Source organism: Juglans regia, chromosome 1, assembly GCF_001411555.2.
Source record: "Juglans regia cultivar Chandler chromosome 1, Walnut 2.0, whole genome shotgun sequence".
Classification (NCBI taxonomy): Eukaryota; Viridiplantae; Streptophyta; class Magnoliopsida; order Fagales; family Juglandaceae; genus Juglans; species Juglans regia.
This window is the reverse complement of record NC_049901.1, coordinates 6,714,490-6,737,755: the sequence shown is the minus strand read 5'-3', so window position 1 is coordinate 6,737,755 and position 23,266 is coordinate 6,714,490. Positions and strand designations below refer to the sequence as shown.

The 23,266-nt window shown below is 37.0% G+C and overlaps 4 protein-coding genes across 5 annotated transcripts; 3 read left to right on the top strand and 1 right to left on the bottom strand.

Moving 5' to 3' along the window:
- On the top strand, positions 1-806 carry LOC108988037 (basic leucine zipper 43-like). Its single transcript, XM_018961131.2, has one exon. The coding sequence runs from the start codon at positions 69-71 to the stop codon at positions 660-662; it is 594 nt and encodes a 197-aa protein (XP_018816676.1). The 5' UTR covers positions 1-68; the 3' UTR covers positions 663-806.
- Positions 807-8,415: 7,609 nt separating this feature from the next.
- On the top strand, positions 8,416-11,156 carry LOC108988198 (probable galacturonosyltransferase 9). The gene is made up of 3 exons (XM_018961359.2): positions 8,416-8,809; positions 9,051-10,289; positions 10,706-11,156. Exons 1-3 carry the CDS (start codon positions 8,636-8,638, stop codon positions 10,979-10,981), a joined length of 1,689 nt encoding a protein of 562 aa, XP_018816904.1. The 5' UTR covers positions 8,416-8,635; the 3' UTR covers positions 10,982-11,156.
- Positions 11,157-14,591: 3,435 nt separating this feature from the next.
- On the top strand, positions 14,592-17,480 carry LOC108988183 (6-phosphogluconate dehydrogenase, decarboxylating 2-like). 2 transcript variants are annotated; one of them, XM_035694461.1, is made up of 2 exons: positions 14,592-14,745; positions 15,700-17,480. In XM_035694461.1, exon 2 carries the CDS (start codon positions 15,705-15,707, stop codon positions 17,169-17,171), a length of 1,467 nt encoding a protein of 488 aa, XP_035550354.1. In that variant the 5' UTR covers positions 14,592-14,745; positions 15,700-15,704; the 3' UTR covers positions 17,172-17,480. The 2 variants fall into 2 exon arrangements, with proteins under 2 accessions (XP_035550354.1, XP_035550345.1); XM_035694452.1 differs by having other exon boundaries at positions 14,595-14,745; positions 15,697-17,480.
- A 3,564-nt stretch (positions 17,481-21,044) lies between these two features.
- LOC108988078 (protein GLUTAMINE DUMPER 6-like) lies at positions 21,045-21,407 on the bottom strand. Its single transcript, XM_018961180.2, has one exon. The coding sequence runs from the start codon at positions 21,405-21,407 to the stop codon at positions 21,045-21,047; it is 363 nt and encodes a 120-aa protein (XP_018816725.1).
- Between the last annotated feature and the right edge of the window lie 1,859 nt (positions 21,408-23,266).

The window sequence follows — 23,266 nt, the reverse complement described above, 5'->3', positions numbered from 1 at the left end:
TCAACACGAACAATATCAACTTCACCTTCCCTTCCAAGACCCTGCATTTTCTAACTCAAGTTCTAGCCATGCAGCCTAGTGAGGTTACAGCTCTTCATTATCTAGTCCCTCCAAACCCATCTCCATACCCTTCTCATCACTTTAGCATGTCTCAGAGTTGCACACCCGGAATTCAATTGAACCAATTTTCTAGCCCAATATACAATTTCCAGTTCCCTCAAGCTCAAGAATTCAACCCACAATCATCATCTTTCAGCAGCAATTCAACTTCTGATGAAGCTGATGAGCAACAACTGAGTCTTATCAACGAGAGGAAACAAAGACGGATGATATCTAATAGAGAGTCTGCGCGTCGTTCACGTATGCGCAAGCAGAAGCACCTAGATGAGCTCTGGTCACAGGTGCTTTGGCTCCGTAATGAAAATCACCAGCTCATAGATAAGCTGAACCATGCCTCGGAGAGCCATGACCGGGTGGTTCAAGAAAATGCTCAGCTCAAAGAGGAAGCTTCAGAACTTCGCCAAATGCTTAATAACATGCAAATCAATAGCCCCTTCCCTTCCTTGAGAGACCTGGAAGATGTTCCCTGCAACACAGCTTACCTTAGAGCTGAGTCATCAAACCAGTCTATCAGTACAAGTTCCATGGATCTGCTTGGCTAAATTATTAGATGGATGAAAAGTCCTAATATTATCCTCTTTCTCTTTTTGGTTCTTCTGTTTGTATGGAAGTGAACCAGTTTTTGGCTTGCTTTTTAAGCCGTAAGAGATTGCCGTTAAATTATAATAATATGTATGTTTTGAGCATTTTATTTTGATTCTCACACACACACACACACACACACATATATATATTTGTCTATAAATGATGCAGGCCAGCCTTCCAAGGGTTCTTCTATACATACTAAATAAACAAGAATCTAAGTTTATATCACCATATTAACATTAAAAGTACTACTGCTTGTACAGCCTAAACTTGAGCATATTAATGCTGGCACCACCTATATGGAGCACTCTCGGAGACTTCATCATGATCCTTCCATAGAAATTATTTCATGAGACATCGATTATCATGTACTGATCATCTGAAAACTGAACCAGTGGATCATATGCAATATATGTGAAAAGTATTCTTGTAAAAAATAAAAAATTCTATGAATTGTTGTGCAAGAAATGTGGTATTGATTATGTCAGGTGTGCTAGGGGGATCGAACCAGTGGCTTTGGGTGTTGGGGAGTTGGACATGACAGAGAAATAAAGGTAGTGAAGTGGGTTTTGGTAAACAAAACAAAAATTGCCATAAAAAGAAAAATATTTGGAAAAGCTTTCCACTGAATCCCAAATACTGTTTGATACTTTTGAGGAACACCCTTGACTGAATGTAATAGGAAATTATTTAACATTCAGCTATGCAATTTAATTCTGACTCAGGTTGGGTCCAGCAGAGTTTGTACGTGTTTCGGTATTTAAGCATAAGCTTACATATTATTTTCTAGCAAGATCTACAGAATTAAAAGCCTCAATATATATATATATATTTTATTTTCTCTTTGGTAATTAATCTTGTTCATTGCAATTTCCATTAATATCTGATGTTGGATATCTTAAATTTATGTGAAATCATGTCATTCAAGTCTCCGATAATGATTAAAGCACCCTCAGATAGTTGGACTCCTGGCAAGAACATAGGAGTTGACTCTTGGAATGTTAGCGGGTCACAGTTCCATATATATCGACTGTTCTGTTCTAAAATAACTTGGGACTGCAGTGGGGACAGTGAAGATGACAGATTATGCTCAGAGGTCAGAAAAAAGGTATTTTGAAATGAGAGAAGCTCCTCCTCTCCATCAACAACCATAACAACAATCGCCTTCAGAACCACTCACTATCTGAATTCTGGGGAGGAAAAGCTCAATTTTAAACCACCATATGTGCACCAAGTACCAAGGTCCCATCTTGAATTAACATGTTAAGCATACTTATGGTGGACTGGGGTCTATGCAACCATAGCTTTACAAGGCATTGGGAGTTTCTTAGGTTGTCCAGGATGACCCAAAAGTAACAATTATACATTCACTGATAGCAATAGTACTACTCTGTAAAGAACATGGTAACAAATGTCCCAATGTTTTTGACACATCTTGAAGCCAAACTCTTCAGATGCTCTGGCAGTTCACTTCCTAGCTCTTAAACAAATACCAAATCTGTCCCTTTGTAATGCATCACTCATTGCCTCAGACAATATATGAAGTGTTGGAAGATAGAGACAAAATAATAGAAGAGGAAAGAAGCACTCACACGTCGGTACTCTCTCTGTTGGAAGATAGAGACAAAACAATAGAAGAGGAAAGAAGCACTCACACGTCGGTACTCTGTTTTTCTCAATTCATTCAATATTGTTTCAGTACATCAATATATAAAACCAAAAGAAAATTCTGGAAATTAAATTAATGACATTTATGGCCTTTCAGATTCACTAGACGGTACACACCTAGATACAATGAAAATAAACTTTCCAGTTTTCACATATCTCGTAAATGAACAACTTAATAAATTGTGGCCTTTTGCAATAAATCAAGTTTAATCTTCAACATTCCCCCTTAAACTTGACATCTTTCCAACACCGATCATCATCCTCAACTTCTGAAATGTATCATATTTGAGAGGCTTTGTGAATATATCAGCAGCTTGGTCAAGTGACTTCACATACTCTACCTCCACGTACCTGCTCTCAATGCATTGTCGAATAAAATGATACTTTGTTTCAATATGCTTGCTTCGATCATGAAACACTGGGTTCTTTGCTAGAGCAATAGCTGACTTATTATCTATCATGATCTTGGTAGCTTCACTTTGCTCAAAATGGAGTTCCTTCAGCAATATCTTTAACCAAATTGCATGACAAGCACAAGTAGTAGCAGCAACGTACTCAGCTTCACAAGTTGAAAGAGTGACTATGGGTTGTTTTTTAGAACACCAGGAAATTGCATTATTTCCCAAGAAAAAGACAAACCCAGTAGTACTCTTCCTATCATCAATATCTCCACCATAATCACTATCACAATAGCCCATTAACTTGAACTTATTTGACGCAGAGTAAAAAATTCCATAATCAAGAGTACCTTTAAGATAACGAAGGATCCTCTTGGCTGCCTTCATGTGTGTTTCAGATGGATTTTCCATAAAGCGACTCACAAGTCCAACTGAAAAAACAATTTCAGGTCTAGTACAAGTCAAGTATCTTAAGCTTCCCACAAGACTTCTGAACAACGTTGGATCAACCTTTTGTAGCCCTTTCTCCTGTTTTGAAAGTTTAACTCCACACTCCATAGGCGTATTGACAGGATTGCAATCCAACATCTTGAACTTCTTTAGCACTTCCTTTGTATAGGCTTCTTGCGAGATGAAAATCCCATCCTTCATTTGCTTAACTTCAATTCCCAAATAATAAGACATGAGTCCCATATCACTCATCTCAAACTCTTGAGCCATAACCTTCTTAAAGCCTTCAAACATCTTTTGATTGTTTCCTGTGAATATAAGATCATCCACATAGACACAAACAAATAATAAATCTTCATGTTCCTTTTTCACATAGAGTGCATATTCATGAATGCATCTAGTGAAACCATTCTCTTTAAAATACTTATCAAGACGGCTATTCCAAGCTCTTGGAGCTTGCTTTAATCCATATAAGGCCTTTTTAAGTCTAAGCACTTTATCTTCATAACCTTCAATAACAAAACCGGGAGGTTGTTCAATATAAACTTCTTCCTCAAGATAACCATTCAAAAAAGCGGACTTAACATCCATTTGATGGATCTTCCATTGATATTGAGCTGCAAGTGAAAGTAGTAGTCGGATTGTCTCTAAACGAGCAACGGGAGCAAAAACTTCTTCATAGTCAATGCCATATTTTTGCTTGTAGCCCTTTACAACAAGCCTTGCTTGGTATCTTTCCACTTCACCCTTGGAATTCTTCTTGACTTTATACACCCATTTGACTCCAATTACTTGATTACCACTTGGAAGTGAGGCTAGCTCCCAAGTGTCGTTCTTTTTAATGGCTTGAATTTCCTCCTCCATGGCTTGTATCCATTTTTTATCTTTCATAGCTTCTTCAAAATTCAAAGGCTCATCACTAGAGTATAAGCATAACAAATTCTCATCTTCTAACCTTTCGGTTTCTTCATAGAGATCCTCAATGCTTCGATATTTTTGAGGACCTTCACTTGAGCTAGATGAAGATGATGATGATGCTATTGAGGATGATGTTGGCGTTGTTGGAGATACAATTTCATCTTGGACTTCTTGTGTTGACGTTTCTTCATCAAAATAGGAGAGAAAATCATAAGCATTTTCATTTTTTGTACTCCAATCCCATGTTGCATCTTCTTCAAATTCAACATCTCTACTAATAATGACTTTATTGTTGCTTGGATTGAAGAACTTGTAGCCTTTTGAGTTCTCATCGTAGCCGATAAACACAACCTTCTTACTCCGATCATCAAGCTTTGATCTCTCTTGCTCTGGAACTTGAACATAGGCAATAGACCCAAAAACTCGCAAGTGTGACACATTTGGCTTTCATCCATTCCATGCTTCTTGTGGCGTCACATCCTTCAAACTTTTGGTAGGTGAGCGATTAGAGATGTAAACTGCACATGCAACCGCTTCAGCCCAAAATTCTTTTGGCATCGACTTGCTTTTCAACATGGTCCTTGCCATATTGAGAATTGTTCGGTTCTTCCTTTCAACAACCCCATTTTGTTGTGGCGATCTAGGAACGGTCAAGGGACGACGAATTCCATGTGTCTCACAAAAAACCTTGAATTCATTGGAAGTGAACTCACCACCTCTATCGGTTCTTAGAGATTTGATTTCATAGCCACTTTCTTTTTCGACACGAGCTTTGAATCTTTTGAATGCCTCAAAAGCCTCACTTTTTTTCTTCAAAAAATAAACCCATGTTTTTCTTGAATAATCATCAATAAAGAGCAAGAAATAAGAACTTTTACCAAGAGATGGAGGCTTGATTGGACCACAAACATCTGCATGTATAAGTTGAAGTGGCTCGATGGCTCTTGAATTGGATTGCTTGGGAAAGCTCTTTCTTGAATGCTTCCCTAGTAAACAAGCTTCACATAACTGATCAGGATGATCAATCAATGGAATACCTTTCACCATCCTCTTTGCTCCCAAATCTCTAAGCCCTCCAAAATTAAGATGCCCATATCTCATATGCCAAATCCATGATGTATCTTTAATACACGTCTTTAAGCACATGGCTTCATTAGTCTTCATATTCAACAAAAACATGCGATTTCTTGTCATAGAAGATTTAGCAATAAGGTTCCCTTCTTTATCTCTAAGCCAAAGAAAACGATCTTCCATGTTTATTTTGCAACCATTCTCCATGAGTTGCCCAATACTCAAAATATTATTTTTCATCTTAGGAATGTAATAAACATTAGGAAGAATCTTATGGCTCCCATTCTTTGCCTCAAACAAAATTGTACCTTTGCCTTTAATCTCCACCTTTGATTCATCACCGAAGCGCACATGGCCCGTCACTTTGGTGTCAAGTTCCACAAATTTGCTTCTATCGCCCGTCATGTGGTTGCTAGCTCCATTATCTAGATACCACGTATTCTTTTCACCATTGTGCTCTTCATTAAGCGTGAGGAATAATACGGGCTCCTCAACATCTTCCTTGTGCAAAATGAACTTTGTCTCCTCTTCTACTTTCTTGGTTTGACACTCCCAAGAATAATGCCCATATTTTCCACAAGAATAACATTCAATTTGACTTTTGTCATTCTTTACCTCATGATTGCCTCTTCCTCTTCCTTTTCCACGACCTCTTGAAAAATTTTGATTTCTTCCCTCTTGAGAAAAACTTTGCTCTGCTTTTCCTCTTCCACGACCACGTCCTCGTCCACGGCCTCGACCTCTTCCACGTCCTTGGCCTCTTCTACCATTTTCACAAGCTTCTCCTTTATCTTTCAGGGAAAGCTTTGCTTGCAAGGCTTGCTCCACTTGCTCTTGCTTGCCTCGGTTCATCCTTTCTTCATGAGCCCGTAAGGATCCATTTAATTCATCAATGGACATGATCTCCAAATCTTTAGATTCTTCAATGGCTACAACTATATGGTCAAATTTGAAGTTGAGAGAGCGGAGAATTTTCTCAACAACACGAACATCTTCTAATTTTTCTCCAAGCCTCTTCAATTGATTCACCACCATCAGAACTCTTGTGAAGTAATCTGAGATGGATTCACTCTCTTTCATCAAAAGAGATTCAAACTCAGCCCTTAGAGTTTGAAGACGCACTTTCTTCACTCTTTCAACTCCCATGACGGAGTTTCGAAGAGTCTCCCATGCTTGCTTGGAGTTTGTTTCGTTGGCCACTTTCTCTAACATTTCATCATCTAAACCTTGATAAATGACTGTGAGCGCAGTTTGATCTTTCTTCCTTTCTTTCTCCAAGGCTTCCTTTTGAGCTTGATTCAAAGACTCCTCATTTTGAGGTTGAACAAAACCTTTCTCAACAATCTCCCATAGTCCTTGGGAGCCAAGGATAGCCTTCATCCGGATTGCCCAGTTTTCATAATTGAGCTTGGTGAGTTGTGGATATTGGAAAGAAAGAGAGGTTCCTTTAGAAAACATTTTCTTGAACCTAAGCTCTGATACCACTCTGTTGGAAGATAGAGACAAAACAATAGAAGAGGAAAGAAGCACTCACACGTCGGTACTCTCTCTGTTGGAAGATAGAGACAAAACAATAGAAGAGGAAAGAAGCACTCACACGTCGGTACTCTGTTTTTCTCAATTCATTCAATATTGTTTCAGTACATCAATATATAAAACCAAAAGAAAATTCTGGAAATTAAATTAATGACATTTATGGCCTTTCAGATTCACTAGACGGTACACACCTAGATACAATGAAAATAAACTTTCCAGTTTTCACATATCTCGTAAATGAACAACTTAATAAATTGTGGCCTTTTGCAATAAATCAAGTTTAATCTTCAACATGAAGTACTAGATACATTCCATTCCAAGCAAAGTCCTAGATACATTCAAAGAGCCTATATTTCAAAATGACTAGTTAATATTGCAACCAATTTTCCTTAGAATCATTATAAGGGACAATTTTCTCCCCTTCCAAACAATATGGGTTACCATTTTTCACCTTCTATACTCAATCTGAGTTATTTATATGTGTTACTTCTGTAATCATGCCTGCATTATGGTAAATATGGTTAAGTATTAATTCTAAAATATTTTACTCTAAACAGATTTTAGCCTGATATAATCACGTGGGAATCTAGGTCAGCAAGATACTTTATATATGTTGTTATGGTAGTTTGGCCTCTTAATTAACATGAATAGAGCCAAACATTCATTCATCCTAGAGAATTATGGTTACATGGTGTCCACCAACTCATTTTAAGTGGGAGATGTTGGATATTGGGTCTTTAGCCCGGCTAGATACAACACCCATCATTAGGTCCAGCCCTTGTTGAAGTGGAAATCGTGTTTCACTTTGGGAGTGAAGCAAATGGGCATCATCCTCTCATCAATTCTGGGAGTTGGTTTTTGGTAATTGCACAGCGGCAGATTACCTAAAACCAACTCATTTCTCAGTACAATATTGTTGAATCAGGAAAGATCAGGTCAAGTTATTACAGCACTGTTAAATTACATTGTTGGTCATCATAATCACAAAGAAAAATTCTATAGATCAACCGGTCCACCAAATACACACTCCACACTTGACGTGTCAAACCGGGTTCACTAACAAAATCGAGAGGGGAGGGATTGAGGGCTTCAAGGAGAGGGAGGGCTGTGGTCAGAACCGAGGGGAGGGATTGAGGGCTTCGGGGAGAGGGAGAAGGGAGTTTTCGAATTCGAGAGGGGACGGATTGAGGGCTTCGGTGAGAGGGGGGCTGAGATCAAAATCGGTTCATTGTTAGTGAACCCGGTCTGATACGTTAGGTGTGGGGTGTATGTTTGGTGGACTGGCTGATCTATAGAATTTTTCTTTCTTAATAAACAACTACAGGATACTGGAAATTGTTACATAAAAAATTCAATTAAATTTCTAGACTTAAATTTCAATATTCATAAAAAATAAAGAAAATGTTTTCCTTTACCTTGGGAATCAAATGAAACAACTTACAAGATATTTTTATTAAAAAAATTCTATAAAGAAATCTTACACTATACAAATTTATTTAATCAATATATAATTTATCATTTTTATTTTAGGAGCTAGAAAAGCATGTGCAAGTACAAACAATTCACAGATTGCAGCATCTGATGGGGCCCAAGTGAGCCAGCCCAGAAAGCTGAGCTGGCAACATCTACTAGGCAGATCGAGGGAAGAAAGTCAGCAACTAAACCCGAAGTTGAAGCTCATAATGGTCCACCCCACAGTGCCCCACACTCGAATTGTTTATTCAACGAACACCCCCATCTTCGATCAATGTCATAAAGAATCCACCCAAAATCGATTTCTTTTCGACGCTTTCTCTTCCAATCCTAGATCTGGCGCACTGTCAACAGCATTTGGTCTAACTTTATAGATTTCATTCCGATTGAGGCTCAAAGAAGAGATCTTTGATCCGATGGCGGTCGCTGTCCGAGGAAGCCGGAGCGGTGGGGGATCGGGTATCGGTGGATTGAGCTTCCGGAGTTTCTTCTCGTACCGGATCTTCGTTTCCGCCATGTTCTCCCTCCTCTTCATCGCCACACTCTCCGTTCTCCTCACCACCAATCCCTCCACTCCTCAGCACGACTCTGTAAGGCACTCCCTTTCCGTTTTCACTCTTGTTTTTAGCTAATATCGGAGAGCAGTAACAAAGTAATAGTTTTCGCTTTATTACAACACAATCTTTAATTTTATAATTCCCTTTGAAAATTTTCTCAATTAAGCTAAACCCAACTCGCATTAATTTAGAAAGTCCTCTTCATTTAGAAAACAAAGATGACTATTTAGCAATTAGACAAGACCCACATTGACAGATGAGTGTTTGGATGCAGACACTTCCGACAACTGGGAATGCGTACGTACATCGAACATTTTTGGCATTGAAATCCGACCCACTTAAAACGAAATTGGATTTGATACATAAGCAAGCGAGTGATCACATTACGCTTGTGAATGCGTACGCTGCCTATGCGAGGAAGCTTAAGCTTGAGATTTCTAGGCAGTTGAGGATGTTTGATGATCTAGCGCAGACTTTCTCGGATCTACAGATGAAGCCCACTTACCGGGCATCGTTGTTTGAGTCTGACGGTCCAGTGGATGAGGATATTTTGAGGCAATTTGAAAAGGAGGTGAAGGATAGAGTTAAGACTGCACGGTTGATGATTGCAGAGGCGAAGGAGAATTATGATAATCAGTTAAAGATACAAAAGTTGAAGGATACAATCTTTGCTGTTAATGAGTTGCTTATTAAGGCGAAAAAGAATGGGGCATCTGCAAGCTTGATTTCTGCAAAGTCGATTCCAAAGAGCTTGCATTGTTTGGCAATGAGGCTTGTAGAGGAGAGGATTTCTCACCCTGAGAAGTATAGGGAGGAGGTGTCTAAGCCAGAGTTTGAGGACCCGAGTTTGTATCATTATGCCATATTTTCTGATAATGTGATTGCAGTATCTGTGGTAGTAAGATCTGTGGTAAAGAATGCACAGGAGCCTTGGAAACATGTTTTCCATGTTGTTACGGACAGGATGAATCTTGCGGCAATGAAAGTTTGGTTTAAGATGAGGCCAGTGGAAGGAGGTGCCCATGTGGAGGTGAAGGCGGTAGAGGATTATACTTTCTTGAATTCTTCATATGTGCCAGTATTGAGGCAATTCGAATCATCAAAGTTGCAGAGGTCTTACTTTGAGAATCAGGCAGAGAATGCTACTAAGGAAGCTAACAACATGAAGTTTGGGAACCCAAAGTATGAATCAATGTTGAGTCACCTTCGTTTTTATTTGCCAGAGATCTATCCAAAATTGCACAAAATCCTATATTTGGATGATGATGTTGTGGTTCAGAAAGACTTAACTCCCCTATGGAAAATTGATCTAGATGGGAAAGTGAATGGGGCTGTTGAGACCTGCTTTGGGTCTTTCCACCGCTTTGCCCGGTATTTGAATTTTTCGCATCCTCTAATTAGGGAGAGGTTCAATCCTAAGGCTTGTGCTTGGGCTTATGGGATGAACATATTTGATCTTGACGCTTGGAGGTTTGAGAAATGCACAGAGCAGTACCATAACTGGCAGAACTTGGTGAGTGAATAATTTCTTCCACTTTGACATCTTTGCATCTGTTCGCTAATGGAGGAATTACACTTTTAGCCCACAAACCATTACATGTTTTTCACATTGCATTCCAAACTATTAAAAGCTTCTTAGCATCATAAACTACGTATATTTTTCAATTTGCACCATCAATTAAGATTTGACCATTAAGATGAACTAAAAATAGGCCACATGGTCCATCAACATGGCCAATTTTCTAAACCTAGCACGTTTTATTTAACTTGTGGGTGTGAAAAGTGTAATATACCCGTCCATTAATTTATATGATGGTTTCTTCAGTATGTCTTATCTATATCTCTTGTCATCTATAATGCACTTGACAAACTAATTTTATAGTTTTAATTTCGTAGAATTGTTGACTCTCACTTGTGTTCCGTGATTAGAATGAAGAACGCACCTTATGGAAGTTGGGTACTCTTCCGCCTGGCCTGATCACCTTTTACTCAACAACAAAATCATTGGACAAATCCTGGCATGTGCTAGGGCTTGGCTACAATCCCAGCATTAGCATGGATGAGATCAACAATGCTGCAGTCATCCATTACAATGGCAACATGAAGCCTTGGCTTGACATTGCTATGAACCAATATAAGAATCTTTGGACCAAGTATGTGGACAATGATATGGAGTTTGTGCAGATGTGCAATTTTGGCCTCTAACTGAATAGCAGTACTGCTCCGTCGTTGATCAGGTAACATGAGAAATGAGTGCCAGCAAGGGTCCATATTGTGTTATCTTATTCTTGCCAGTTCTAATATCTGTATTAGTTAACCTGCAGTGATATAGTCGTTATTTTTTATTCAATGGTGAAGTGCTACCCAACATTTTTGGTTTCTGATGTTCTGTTAGCGGTAAGCTGTCAGGCATGAACTGTAATGAACCATATTGATTATATACACACATAAATTATTCTTTTGAGGAAAAATATTTTTCCAATTTTTTTCTTGCTTGAAACATGGCTCCATTTTATTATAAGATTCTGCATGACACTAGCACTTCCAATTTTTCAGATGACTGCTGGTCATCTCTTGTTCTTTGTCTAAAAATGCCTCTCTTGTGATTCAATGGCTGAAAATTCTCTTTCCAAATTCAGTACAAGCATTTTACGTTCACATTTAAACATGGATTTCATCTTGTAGTGTATTTGACAAGAGAACAGGCATTACTTAACTTAAACAGGCACTACTTAACTTAATAACAATTTGGAAGAAATTTTTTTTTATCGTGTTCCTTGAATGTATTTAGGTGTTTTTTTTTTGTATACTCCCTTTGTACATGGGTTTTGCCTATTTTTTCGTTTGTATTAATTAAGCTCTTTTCTTATATATATATATATATATATATAAATCCGTCGTTGGGTACTCTGCCCTTACAGAACTGAGAAGTTGCATCTACTTGAGATTAGGAAGGCAACATTAGATTCTTCTTTGTTGTTTTCAAAGAAAACAAGAATCGAGTGTAGGGTCAAAATGGAGTCTTCGCAAAGTTGGCATGGTCTCGATGAACTGATACGGTTAGAAAAGTGGATTTGAGAGGTAAATTAACATTTTTTTAATTCAAAGTTAATTGGCTTTTATGTTATATTTGTGTTAAGATGATTCTAAGTAAGCTTACAGCCCGAAGTAAACCGGGCTCAAGTTCGTAATCCAAAAAAGGAAACTTCTATTCTTTTTTTTTTTGGATAATGGGGGAATCATCCCACGGCAGAGTCCTTAAGACTTATCCATAGAACATGGGAGGTTTAGATAGTGAGGTGAGATGAGATGAGATGAGATGAGATGAAATGAGTTGAGGTGAAGGTTGAATAAAATATTGTTAGAATATTATTTTTGTTTTGAGATTTGCAAAAAGTTGACTTGTTTATTGTATTTTGTTGAAAATTTGAAAAATTTGTAATGATTAGATGAGATGAGATGGGTTGAGATGATTTTGGTATCTAAACCTAAATCTTCAAGGAGACTAGCATAGCAACTCACCGCAATGACCTTTCACTTAAATCGCAGTTTGATCCTAGGGAAAGTAGAACCTATGGCATGAGCTCATGCACACAAATTCGCCATTCACCCTTACCACTTGGGCTATCCATGAGTGGGTAGGAAACTTCTAATCTTAGCCAAAAATGGATACTTATTCCGAAGTACTCAGAAGAAATGTATATCAACAGCTTTGTATTTCTGGTAACCATATTTTATTCTCAAACTCATAATTGTACGTGGGTGCGCAATTGTGGAGTAAAGTATTGGAATCTCATGACTTCTGCAACTACTTTTGAGGTTCATTGGTTTAATCTGAGCTACTATTGATTGGCAGTTTAGAAGGGCGAGAATAAGGAAAAAACACCTATTGGGAGCAGTTCGGCCGTTATGCTGTTGGGCAGGCGGTTGCTTAAACATACGGTTGTTATAGTCAGTTTCGGTTGTGGAGTAGGGCATAACAGTTATAAAACCACTCATAAGGGTTGATGATGACAAGGCCCCATTTTTATGAGCTCTTAGAGTATTAACAGTGCACAACAATGTCCAAGCTTCTTCCCCATATTTCCTGCATTCAGTATATTCTAGCCACTGTACATGGTGGACAATGAGTCGCGGCCACCCGAGGGACTCGTTCCTCCACCGTGTCTGCTTGATAGCCATTGGTTTTTCAACCATTCAAGAGAAAGGGGTCGTGAATTTTATCATGTAGACGTTCATCAGAATATCAAGCCCCATGCTTTGAAATTCTTAAGCTAAACATATATGTATATATAAGAAATTCGTTATAGCAAATCCAAAAGATAAGCATGCACTGAGAAAAGGAGTAAGATGGAGAAAGGGAAAAAGAGAGATGCGAAGGATGAGATAAAGGTGGGGGTACCAACCACCAACCCCCTTCTGGAGTGGGGTTGGAGTGGATCGGTGCGGTATGTCAATTGTCACCTACCTTTCTGCGTGGGGTAGGAGAGGTGACCTATCAGGAAAAAGATTTTTAGCAACTCTTCCTGAGAGCCAACGACATGCTTATCTCTTCATCATTACAAGTAATTCTTCTTGCCATTTTCACATCGGTACCATTATAATTTAATCACTGCCATTGCTTCCATAAAAAATGTAACTATCTTGCAAAGCACTTGAATTGCCAGGAGCCTGATACTCCATTTATCTATACAGAACATGGTTAGGGAAATAACAAACGGGAATGTACGTGTCCAGGATCTGTTTGGCTGAACTAATTTGAAAATAGTCTATCCATTTCCCTCTTTATCACAACTCGAGAAAAGTTCAAATAGCAGGCTTGGTAATGCATCTTGAGATGACAGGTCAATTTGGAGGCACATTCCAGCGGCCACATTCAGAGATTGGGGACTGCATCACCATAACAGCCAAAAAAGCATGACAGGAGGAAAGGAGACCCATGCCATTCCTCTCTTAACTGAATTATTTTAAAAAAATGATTTGTATAAATTTTAAATAGATAAATTTTATATAAATTTTTATAAAAAAATAGATTTCATCTTAAAAAATATAAAAAAATTATTTTTTAAAGTGAGACTCATTTTTTATAAAAAATTTGTATGAGACTTGTCTATTTGGAGCTTGTATCTAATATTATTAATTATTTTTATAAGGTGAAATATATAGGAAATATTTTGATCATAAATTGATTATATAAAAATAAATTTAAAAAATTGACATAATTTAATATAATAATTCAGATTGTTAAATTATTTTTATTATAAAATAGATCTAACAAATTATATAAAATTACGTCATTTTATAAATTTATTTTTTTGTAGTACTTTTCAAACATATAAATACAGCTTCTAAAAATTTCTCTATCTATCTCAAATTTGCTTTTAAAATTTAAATGGATTTGATGAACAAGTGGATATGCTTTTTGATAAGGAAAACATATAAAAAATAATTAAATAATTTGAGCATATTATGACACAATGCTCAATATAATGAATATTTATAGAATGTTAAATCATTAAAATTTTTTGTAAGTAGTAGTTTTTTTAATGACTATCAGAAGATGAAAATACTATATATCTATTTACAAAACTATTGAATCATTAATAACATATTCTCAAGATTAGAAAATTCTCAAGATTCAATACTGAAAAGAAAATCTAATTGAAATTGAATGTTTAATTATTGAAAGGAAAAATCAATCAGATCCAAGACATGGCGAAATCCCGGGCGTCAGATCACTGTAGAAAATTTACCACCTACTGGCTACCAACACGTGGTCAAACTTGACCTGCTGAGAGACAGGTGCTGATATTACTTTTCCAATGTCCAAATATAAGTGGTGGTTGGTAGCTGGGTCCGCACTCCCTATTCTGCTCTCCGTGCCCACCCAGATCTTTGATTTCTAGAGTTTTGCTTAGTTATCCTTGAATTTCAGTCAGCTTCATCGATCAGAGAAGAAAAACTTCAAGGTTTGGGTCGTTTAGCTTTCTGGGTTCTGATTAAGTGCTTGTTTTGGTATAAATTTATGCTCTGTCTGCCAAAGTTCATTACCAAAATATAAAGCTGTATGATAAAGTCGAGTGTTTCTCACATTTGGATTAAATTTGCTTTACATTCTTTTGTTTCCGTTTGTTTTACTGCTACCTGGTAATATATTTGTGTCGCTTCTATATTGGATTCGAGTGTTCGGGGAAGATCTCGCAGGTGAATCTGGCTTGAATACCATGTATCCCCGGTAAAAAGTCAGAGATTTGTGTGATTCACGTTTCCCCTGTGATTTTGTCCCATTGATCGATCATTTTTGGGAAATTATGAGAGACAACTATTTGGATATTCTTCTCAATCTCTGTTTTTTTATGGGTTTTTATTTTAACTACAAAATTTTTGTGATCAAGGATCGGCGCGTCATGTTTTTTTGGTTAACAAAAAGCGGCGATTCTCTTGTCGGTTATGCTATGGTTGACTGAAATTTTGTGATGAGTAATTAAAAACTTGATCTTGTCCTTTCTTTTGAATCTGCCTTGAGAACAAGTTTGTAAGGAAAAGGAATTCGAACCTGCAAACGTATAATTTTTTGTCCTCGTTAGAAATCATAAGATGCTGGTAGTTTTATCCTTCCGTCAATATCTGGAGGATTTTTTGGAATTGTTATCTTCTTCAAAACGGAATAAACTTGACTTTCTTAAGTATTATCTGAATGTGGGTTGAACTGTCCATGTGGTCTTTGTCGAAAGATTCCTTTGTTGATTGCTTGTGTGATCTTATGAAGTTTTATTTTTCTTGAACCCTGGTAATTTAAAGCTTTCATAAAATCATTATGACATTTTTTCTTTTTATTTTTTCTCTAAGGTTCTTCTATGAACTTTTGTTTAAATGACAATTCTTGGCTTTGTTTCACTGACAATGTCGAATTTGGTCAGAAGAGAATATGGCTGCACCCTCCCAGCCTACAAGAATTGGCCTTGCTGGTCTGGCTGTCATGGGCCAAAACCTGGCTCTCAACATTGCTGAGAAAGGCTTTCCAATTTCTGTATATAATCGAACTACCTCGAAAGTTGATGAGACTGTTGAGCGAGCTAAGAAGGAAGGAGATCTTCCGCTATTTGGTTTCCATGATCCCAAATCTTTTGTGCACTCCATCCAGAAACCTCGTGTCATCATTATGCTAGTTAAGGCCGGGGCACCTGTTGACCAAACCATAAAGACCCTCTCTGTTTACCTGGAGAAGGGTGATTGTATCATTGATGGTGGTAACGAGTGGTATGAGAACACTGAGAGAAGAGAGAAAGCCATGGCCGAATTGGGTTTACTGTACCTTGGAATGGGAGTTTCAGGTGGTGAGGAGGGTGCTCGACATGGACCCTCTTTGATGCCTGGAGGGTCCTTCGAGGCTTACAAGAACATTGAAGACATTCTTCTTAAAGTTGCAGCTCAAGTTCGAGACAGTGGCCCCTGTGTGACTTACATAGGCAAAGGTGGCTCTGGTAATTTTGTTAAGATGATTCATAACGGAATTGAGTATGGTGATATGCAGCTGATTGCAGAGGCTTATGATGTACTGAAATCTGTTGGAAAGTTGTCAAATGAGGAGCTTCAGAGTGTTTTTTCAGAATGGAACAAGGGGGAACTTCTGAGCTTCTTGATCGAGATCACTGCAGATATATTTGGAATTAAGGATGATAAGGGTGAGGGATATTTGGTTGACAAGGTTCTGGACAAAACTGGCATGAAGGGTACTGGCAAATGGACCGTACAGCAAGCTGCTGACCTATCAGTTGCAGCTCCCACAATCGAATCTTCTTTGGACGCAAGATTCCTCAGTGGATTAAAGGAGGAAAGAGTTGAAGCTGCCAAAGTCTTCAAATCTGGTGGGTTTGGTGATATCTTGACTGACCAAGCTGTTGACAAGAAGACGTTGGTCGATGATGTAAGGAAAGCTCTTTATGCATCCAAGATATGCAGTTATGCACAGGGAATGAATCTGATCCGTGCAAAAAGTATTGAGAAGGGGTGGGACCTGAAGTTAGGGGAATTGGCTAGGATTTGGAAGGGGGGTTGCATCATCCGAGCCATATTCCTGGACAGAATTAAGAAGGCATATGATAGGAACCCTGATCTGGCAAACCTTCTTGTAGATCCAGAGTTTGCAAAGGAAATTATTGAGCGACAATCCGCCTGGCGACGAGTTGTGTGCCTGTCTATTAACTCAGGTATTAGCACCCCGGGCATGTCCGCCAGTCTTGCTTACTTTGATTCTTACCGAAGGGAAAGATTGCCAGCTAATTTGGTCCAAGCTCAAAGAGACTACTTTGGTGCTCATACGTATGAAAGGATTGATGTGGAGGGATCTTTCCATACTGAATGGTTCAAGCTTGCCAAACAGTCTAAGAATTAATGCTTGGTTGTATTCTACTTGGTCTGGACTCAAAATATTTCCTAATAGTATCTGCTCTGGACTCTGCTGGGAGAGCTGACACCAACTCTACTTGGTGAAATTATCCCGTTTATCCTGTTTAATCATTTGAAGTCTATTTGTGTTGTTTGTCACGGTTGTGGTTAATCCTGCACTACTTTTGTGTTTTCCTTTCAAAATAATCCAATATGTGGTCTTTCTCCTGTTTAAGAAGACGCCTTTCACTGTGGGGCAAGACACGTTTGAACATTAATAAGCATCATAAAGAGTTTTGTTATGTATCTTGATCCATTTTTTTTATATCCCTAAGTGGTTATGTTGCACAACTCGATGATAACTCATTGTTACTAGAGATTACTCACACATATTCCAACATAGGGATTTTCATTTGCCTCTTTCTTTGGAAGAAAGTGAATGCAATTGGCTAGACTGTTGCCTAACTAACCAGATCAGAGAAGAACGCTGGAAAGGAGTAAAGAGGTACTTTGGTCATTTATTTTAAATGTTATTATTGTGCCCTAACTTGGTTTGAATTTAGTATTCATCAATAACCTGTAATGCAGTGAAATCCAAATCCAGTTAGAAATAACATATTGCCATCAAACCAATCACAATGTTTTGGTTGTGTTGTATTCATTTTTCCCTTTTTGTTGCTATTGAGTGGAAAATGATTTTTTTTTTTTTTTTTATCAAACAGAAACAATCATAATCATTGCATCAGTCTCATTTGGGTGGTAGTAAACTCAACCAGAAAACAATTGAAACAGTATGTGGTGTAGGCATTTTTCGTTTTAACAGAGTTTCCTTCATTTTTTTTCTAATGATTTGACCCTAATTGGAATCTCATTAATTTTTTGAGTGATTTTAACTACTGCATAAAGAGAAAATCGTGCATTTCTATAGTTCTTCCTTCCACCAAGATAAAATGCCCATCTTCCCTCTTTTGTTGTTGATATACTCATGTTTCACGAGTTTGCTGTATCTTTCATGTGTATTTCTTTCAAACTAGACCTTCATGATTTTCCTGCAGCTAATCATTTTGGCTATTTGGACCTGGAGAAAACAACGAATAAATGAAAAAAAAAAGAAAGAAAAAAGATCTTCAAAAGATCCTTGTCGGTCCGCTGTATATAAGAATTATTTTTTTAGTGGTTTTAATAATGAACGCGAGCTGCTGCAAAATCTTAACCTTAGAATATGCTATTTCAGCACCAGTAGTAATTTTTCATTCTTAAAATCATTCACAAGTTATTGCTTACTTTCTTATGGACGCAGGTCAAATATTATGGTAGGTAACATTCAAATTTTAAAGTATGATATGCACACTGGCATGTAAATATAATTTTTTAAGATTAAAAATCAAAAGAGAAATAATCCTCGTAGTCCTAGGATATGCAAATTTCGCACTCTTTTTAAAAAAAATTGATAAATTTGAAACTCACATGAGAAATTATATTTTAATGGTGAACTCTATTTTTTTTTCAAATTGAATACAGGAGACTTATATACTATAAGACTGTATTTAATACTACTAAATACTCCTTGTCATGGCAAATTGAGAGTCACTATTAATTAATTACGAATCCCTCAAGGCTCAAGACTTGCATATCTTAAGACTTGCACAGTATCGAGAGTTGGGTCCTGACACTTTTTTTTTGTTTTTTTTTAATTTTTTTTACTTAGTGATTAAAGATGTATTTTTTAATGATGTAGTGATTTTTTTAAAAAAATATTTAAGAATATAAAAAAATTTATGAAAAAAAAAGAAAAAAAGATTTGACCTTTTCGAGATCCATCCTTAGCGGATGCACTACTCATTTGTATTAGTATGGGCAGTCATTCCCTCGAGTTAAAAAAACAAATGTATACAGGTGGATGTAGTAAGTAGTTTCAAAACTCTTTTTAACGGACGTGCTAGCTAGCATTGACACAAATGCTGCATGCCCAGGGGTGTGTATGTATCGATCATATATATATGGTCATATAAGTAGCATGCAGCACCAAATCTAACCCGCCTCATGATCACATATATTGTGCAAGTCTTAGATCATCTCAAAGGGTACAAAAATGTCATTTAAGAAGATGATTGATATTGCATATAGCATGAGTTAATGTACATTGAGGAAGCCGAGACTTTTTATTCACTGTATTTCTATATGGCCAAATTGGATTAGATCAGAGCAACAAAGTCTTTAAGAGGCAGCAGGCATGCATGCACCCATCTGAAGAGGCTGCTTAGAACAATTACCATATATATATATATATATATGAAATATATGTTCCTTGTTTATGCTCCGAGTCGAAAGATCTGTGTTAACATATATGCCTACACGCACTAATTTATAATAAACTAGAAATTATAATTAATTAATTTTCTAGATCATTAATTAATTTATTTACAATCTCCTGCAAATGTTTACGTAGAAATTATAATAAACTAGCTAGAAAAGAAGATAGAGAAGAGAGAACGAGAGAGAGAGTTTATTTATTATCTTCAAGTGTTATTAAACACATAATATCTATCCTTATTTATAAGTGATCAATCATGCATGAGGTCAAAGAAAGAAATAATACAATAAATTAACTATACCAATTGATTTATACAATAAAGTAAATATGATAGAGAATAAATATTCATATAATTAACAATACATGATATAGTACTAGAATATTATTATGAACATATTATATATATATTCTATAAAAGTTTATATATATCGACGGTACCTAGCTAGCCAGCGGTTGGTCCTAAGCTTATGGTGATCACAGTACTCACGCCTCCCACCAGTACTCATGTCGACAGTGCCAACCCGCCGCGCGCATCGGCCACTAACATACATACATACATTCATTCAAATTCAACAACAAAAAAAGAGACAACTTTTGGGGAGAACCAAATAATATTAGATGGCCAGCCAATGAAAGTAGCACGCGTGCTCCCTAGAAAAGATGGAGCTAGAGGCTCAATTAATTAATTAGCTAGATTTATATAATTAGGAAAAGAAATTAATACTCGATGATCAGATGCCCAAGCCTAGCTAGCCTAGCTATTAATATCCAATTTTGAATATTGTCATGATCATCTACTCGATCGATGATCGGTGGCTGGGTGGACGTACGGCTGAGAATCATCAACGGCCAGCACCTCTCGATCACTAGTACTACTACTACTACTACAGGCACGTTATACGTACACATGATCGACCGACTCATGAGTTCTTAATTACGACCTCGAAGGGTTTAATTTCAAATATATTTGGTAAATGCTATGAGTAATTAATGATTCGCGTGCTTTAGTATTCCTCCCCCTTTTCCGTCCAAGTACATTCATGCATACATATATACATACATATATATATATATATATATATATATATATAAGTCATGGCATATTATATATGCTTATTAGCACGCGCATACACGAGTGCTGCGATCCCTGGTGAAAATAATAATACTAAACTGTTAATGCTTTTCCAGCCAGCAGGAAAAACAAGGAGTTTGAACAGAATTGTAACGATGATCTGATGGAGAGAGCATGCATGCACATGACACTTAGGAATTACTTCATGACACAGATCGAAACCCAGAATTTATTTATTATTATTATTTGAAAAAAATGCACATGCATGCATCCTGATCCATATATATCATTAGAACCTGTGGACGACAAGAACTAGCAACTTAATTTGGACAAGTAAGGATATATAATTTCTTGTGAGACCAGGTTATGATCGTTTCTTTCTTCAAAATTAATGTCATTAGTAATTACCCATCAACGAACGTGCATATTCCACAGCCATTGCTAAAACGGACAAGAATACTCTTTGCAGAACATGATTAAAGCTGAAGCATGATCTAGATGATCAGTTGCAGATCATGATCAGTAGAGCAATTTGTACTGGAAGCTGTGACCGGTTTAGCTATGTACGTGGGCTTGTCATCCCCGGCCATTATGACAACAATCTTTGGCTGATCTGCATCAAGCTGCTGCACCGTGACTTCGTTGTTCGTGGGCATTAATGCTGGCGTCTCTCCTCCTTCACGGCCCGATGATCTGCTCGAAGCGGGCTTTCGGTGTGAGCATACTAGGATCACCAATGCCCCGGCAATGAGTACTATCATTATAGCTAAGCCACCATAGAGGTAAGGTACCGGAGACTTCCATAGATGGGTGGCACCGGTCACCGACGCTGATGTTGATATGGTTGGCGGCCTCATCTCTGATATCTCTCTCTCTCTCTCTCTAAATTAACCTAATTTTGGTGCAAGTGTAATGGGGGTGGTAGCTGGTTTTAGTGCAATGGAATAAGAGCTTGGGTTTTCATGTATATATATATAGAGAGAGAGAGAGAGGGGTTATTTGACATGTACTTGGGCTTTAATTAGTAAATCATACATATATGTGCGTGTGTGTGTGTGTGGGCGCTGATGATTACCATGGTGCCCTTGGTTTCAGGATGGAAGATTCTTTGTTGTGCTTCTAAAGATGCCTGTAAACGGACGGATGTCAAAAGTGATCACTTGGAGAGAGATTGGCTTTGAAAAGTAACATCCAAAAAGAATGGTTGTCCAGTAGAAGGAGGTTGGTCGTTCATGAATTCATGAATGGGAATTTGAATTGTTTGGAGTTTTTTATTACTACAAATAAATAAATTAATGGTCCTCTTGGTAAGAGATCAGGAAGATTCTCTGTTATGCTCTTACAGATGCCTTTTATTTCTTCATGTACAGGAACTCGTTGAATCGGGCAGCCTTCAAAAGTACTGCCTTATCTTATATATATATATATATATATATGATTAGATCAAAGCAAATCTTGCTTTTTTTATTTCTTTCCCATTGTTTTTTTTTAAAGCAGGGGGCCGCCGGGAGGAGGCCGGCTTTGGGTTCAGAATGCTAAAGACTTTCCCAAGTGCCTTCAAGAAATTAGAATGTAAGTGTAATTGGAACTGAAGGAGATTGGTGGTTGAAGAAATTTATTAGGGTAACTCATTTCTTAAAATCAATTTTATAAGAGAGGTGGATTGCTCATTTTTTATAAATATATTTAAGATTTTATCTATAAATAATGTGAAATTATTTTTCAACACATTTCCTCATATGCAGGTCAATATTTTTCATATTCTTTATCATGGGATAAGTAGTACTGTAGGCCTCCATTAATCCTGTGGAAGACTTTGATACTATGAAAAAAATTCACAGGTCTAACTCATTTTATAAAATCGGTTCTATAAAAGAGAATTATTCATTCCTTATAAACATGCTCAAAACATTTTTCATTGACGACTTGAGATTAAGAATGCGTTTGGATGTTGAACTGAGTTGAGTTGAGTTGAGATGATAAAATATTATTAGAATATGATTGTTTATTATTATTATTATTTTGAGATTTGAAAAAATTGAATTGTTTATTATATTTTGTGTTAAAATTTAAAAAAATTATAATGATAAATTAAAATGAGTTGAGATAAATTTATGTTCCAAACGAAACCTAATATTCCTCATCAGTTGTTCATTGACTATATAGTTCTTGTTTTGAGTTTTCGCCTTGGGGTCTTCTAGACTGCATAAAATGCCATGGAAGATTCTTTGCTGTGCTTGAACAGATGCTTAATTAATAAATAGTTAAATGATATCAAAAGTGAGATGGTAATTAGTGGAGGTCTCAAAAGTATTATTGTTCTCTCATACTTGATGATATCGATCTCATGAAATCTAAGGGTGTTTGGCAGAGGCACGTGGCATATTGAGGGACATCATGATTAGGGCTGTAACCGGTCCGGTCCGGTCCAGTTTTGGATAAAATCTAGGATTGAACCGGTATGTACCGGTTTTGTATTTTTCAAAACCGATTACGCACCAGTTACCCTCCTAAACCGGTACTTCCGGTTTTACCGGTTTCCGGTCCGGTCCGGTCCGATTTTTCGGTTTTTTTAAAATGTAAATTTCACAATTTGTCATTAAAAATTTGTTTATAAAAAAAAAATTTTGATTTAAAAAAAACTGTTTTATACTTTTATTAATATATTAGACTATATAATAATATTAATATTAGACTATTGGTATAGTTATAAGTT

What these genes read in the sequence shown, in the direction of transcription:
- LOC108988037 (XM_018961131.2), top strand. Translation starts at nt 69, where the DNA reads ATGCAGCCTAGTGAGGTTACAGCTCTTCATTATCTAGTCCCTCCAAAC.
- LOC108988078 (XM_018961180.2), bottom strand. Translation starts at nt 21,407, where the DNA reads ATGAGGCCGCCAACCATATCAACATCAGCGTCGGTGACCGGTGCCACC.
- LOC108988198 (XM_018961359.2), top strand. Translation starts at nt 8,636, where the DNA reads ATGGCGGTCGCTGTCCGAGGAAGCCGGAGCGGTGGGGGATCGGGTATC. An exon ending in CCACTCCTCAGCACGACTCT is followed by an intron (nt 8,810 to 9,050) that starts GTAAGGCACTCC and finishes GTTTGGATGCAG; the next exon opens with ACACTTCCGACAACTGGGAA. An exon ending in ACCATAACTGGCAGAACTTG is followed by an intron (nt 10,290 to 10,705) that starts GTGAGTGAATAA and finishes TTCCGTGATTAG; the next exon opens with AATGAAGAACGCACCTTATG.
- LOC108988183 (XM_035694461.1), top strand. Translation starts at nt 15,705, where the DNA reads ATGGCTGCACCCTCCCAGCCTACAAGAATTGGCCTTGCTGGTCTGGCT.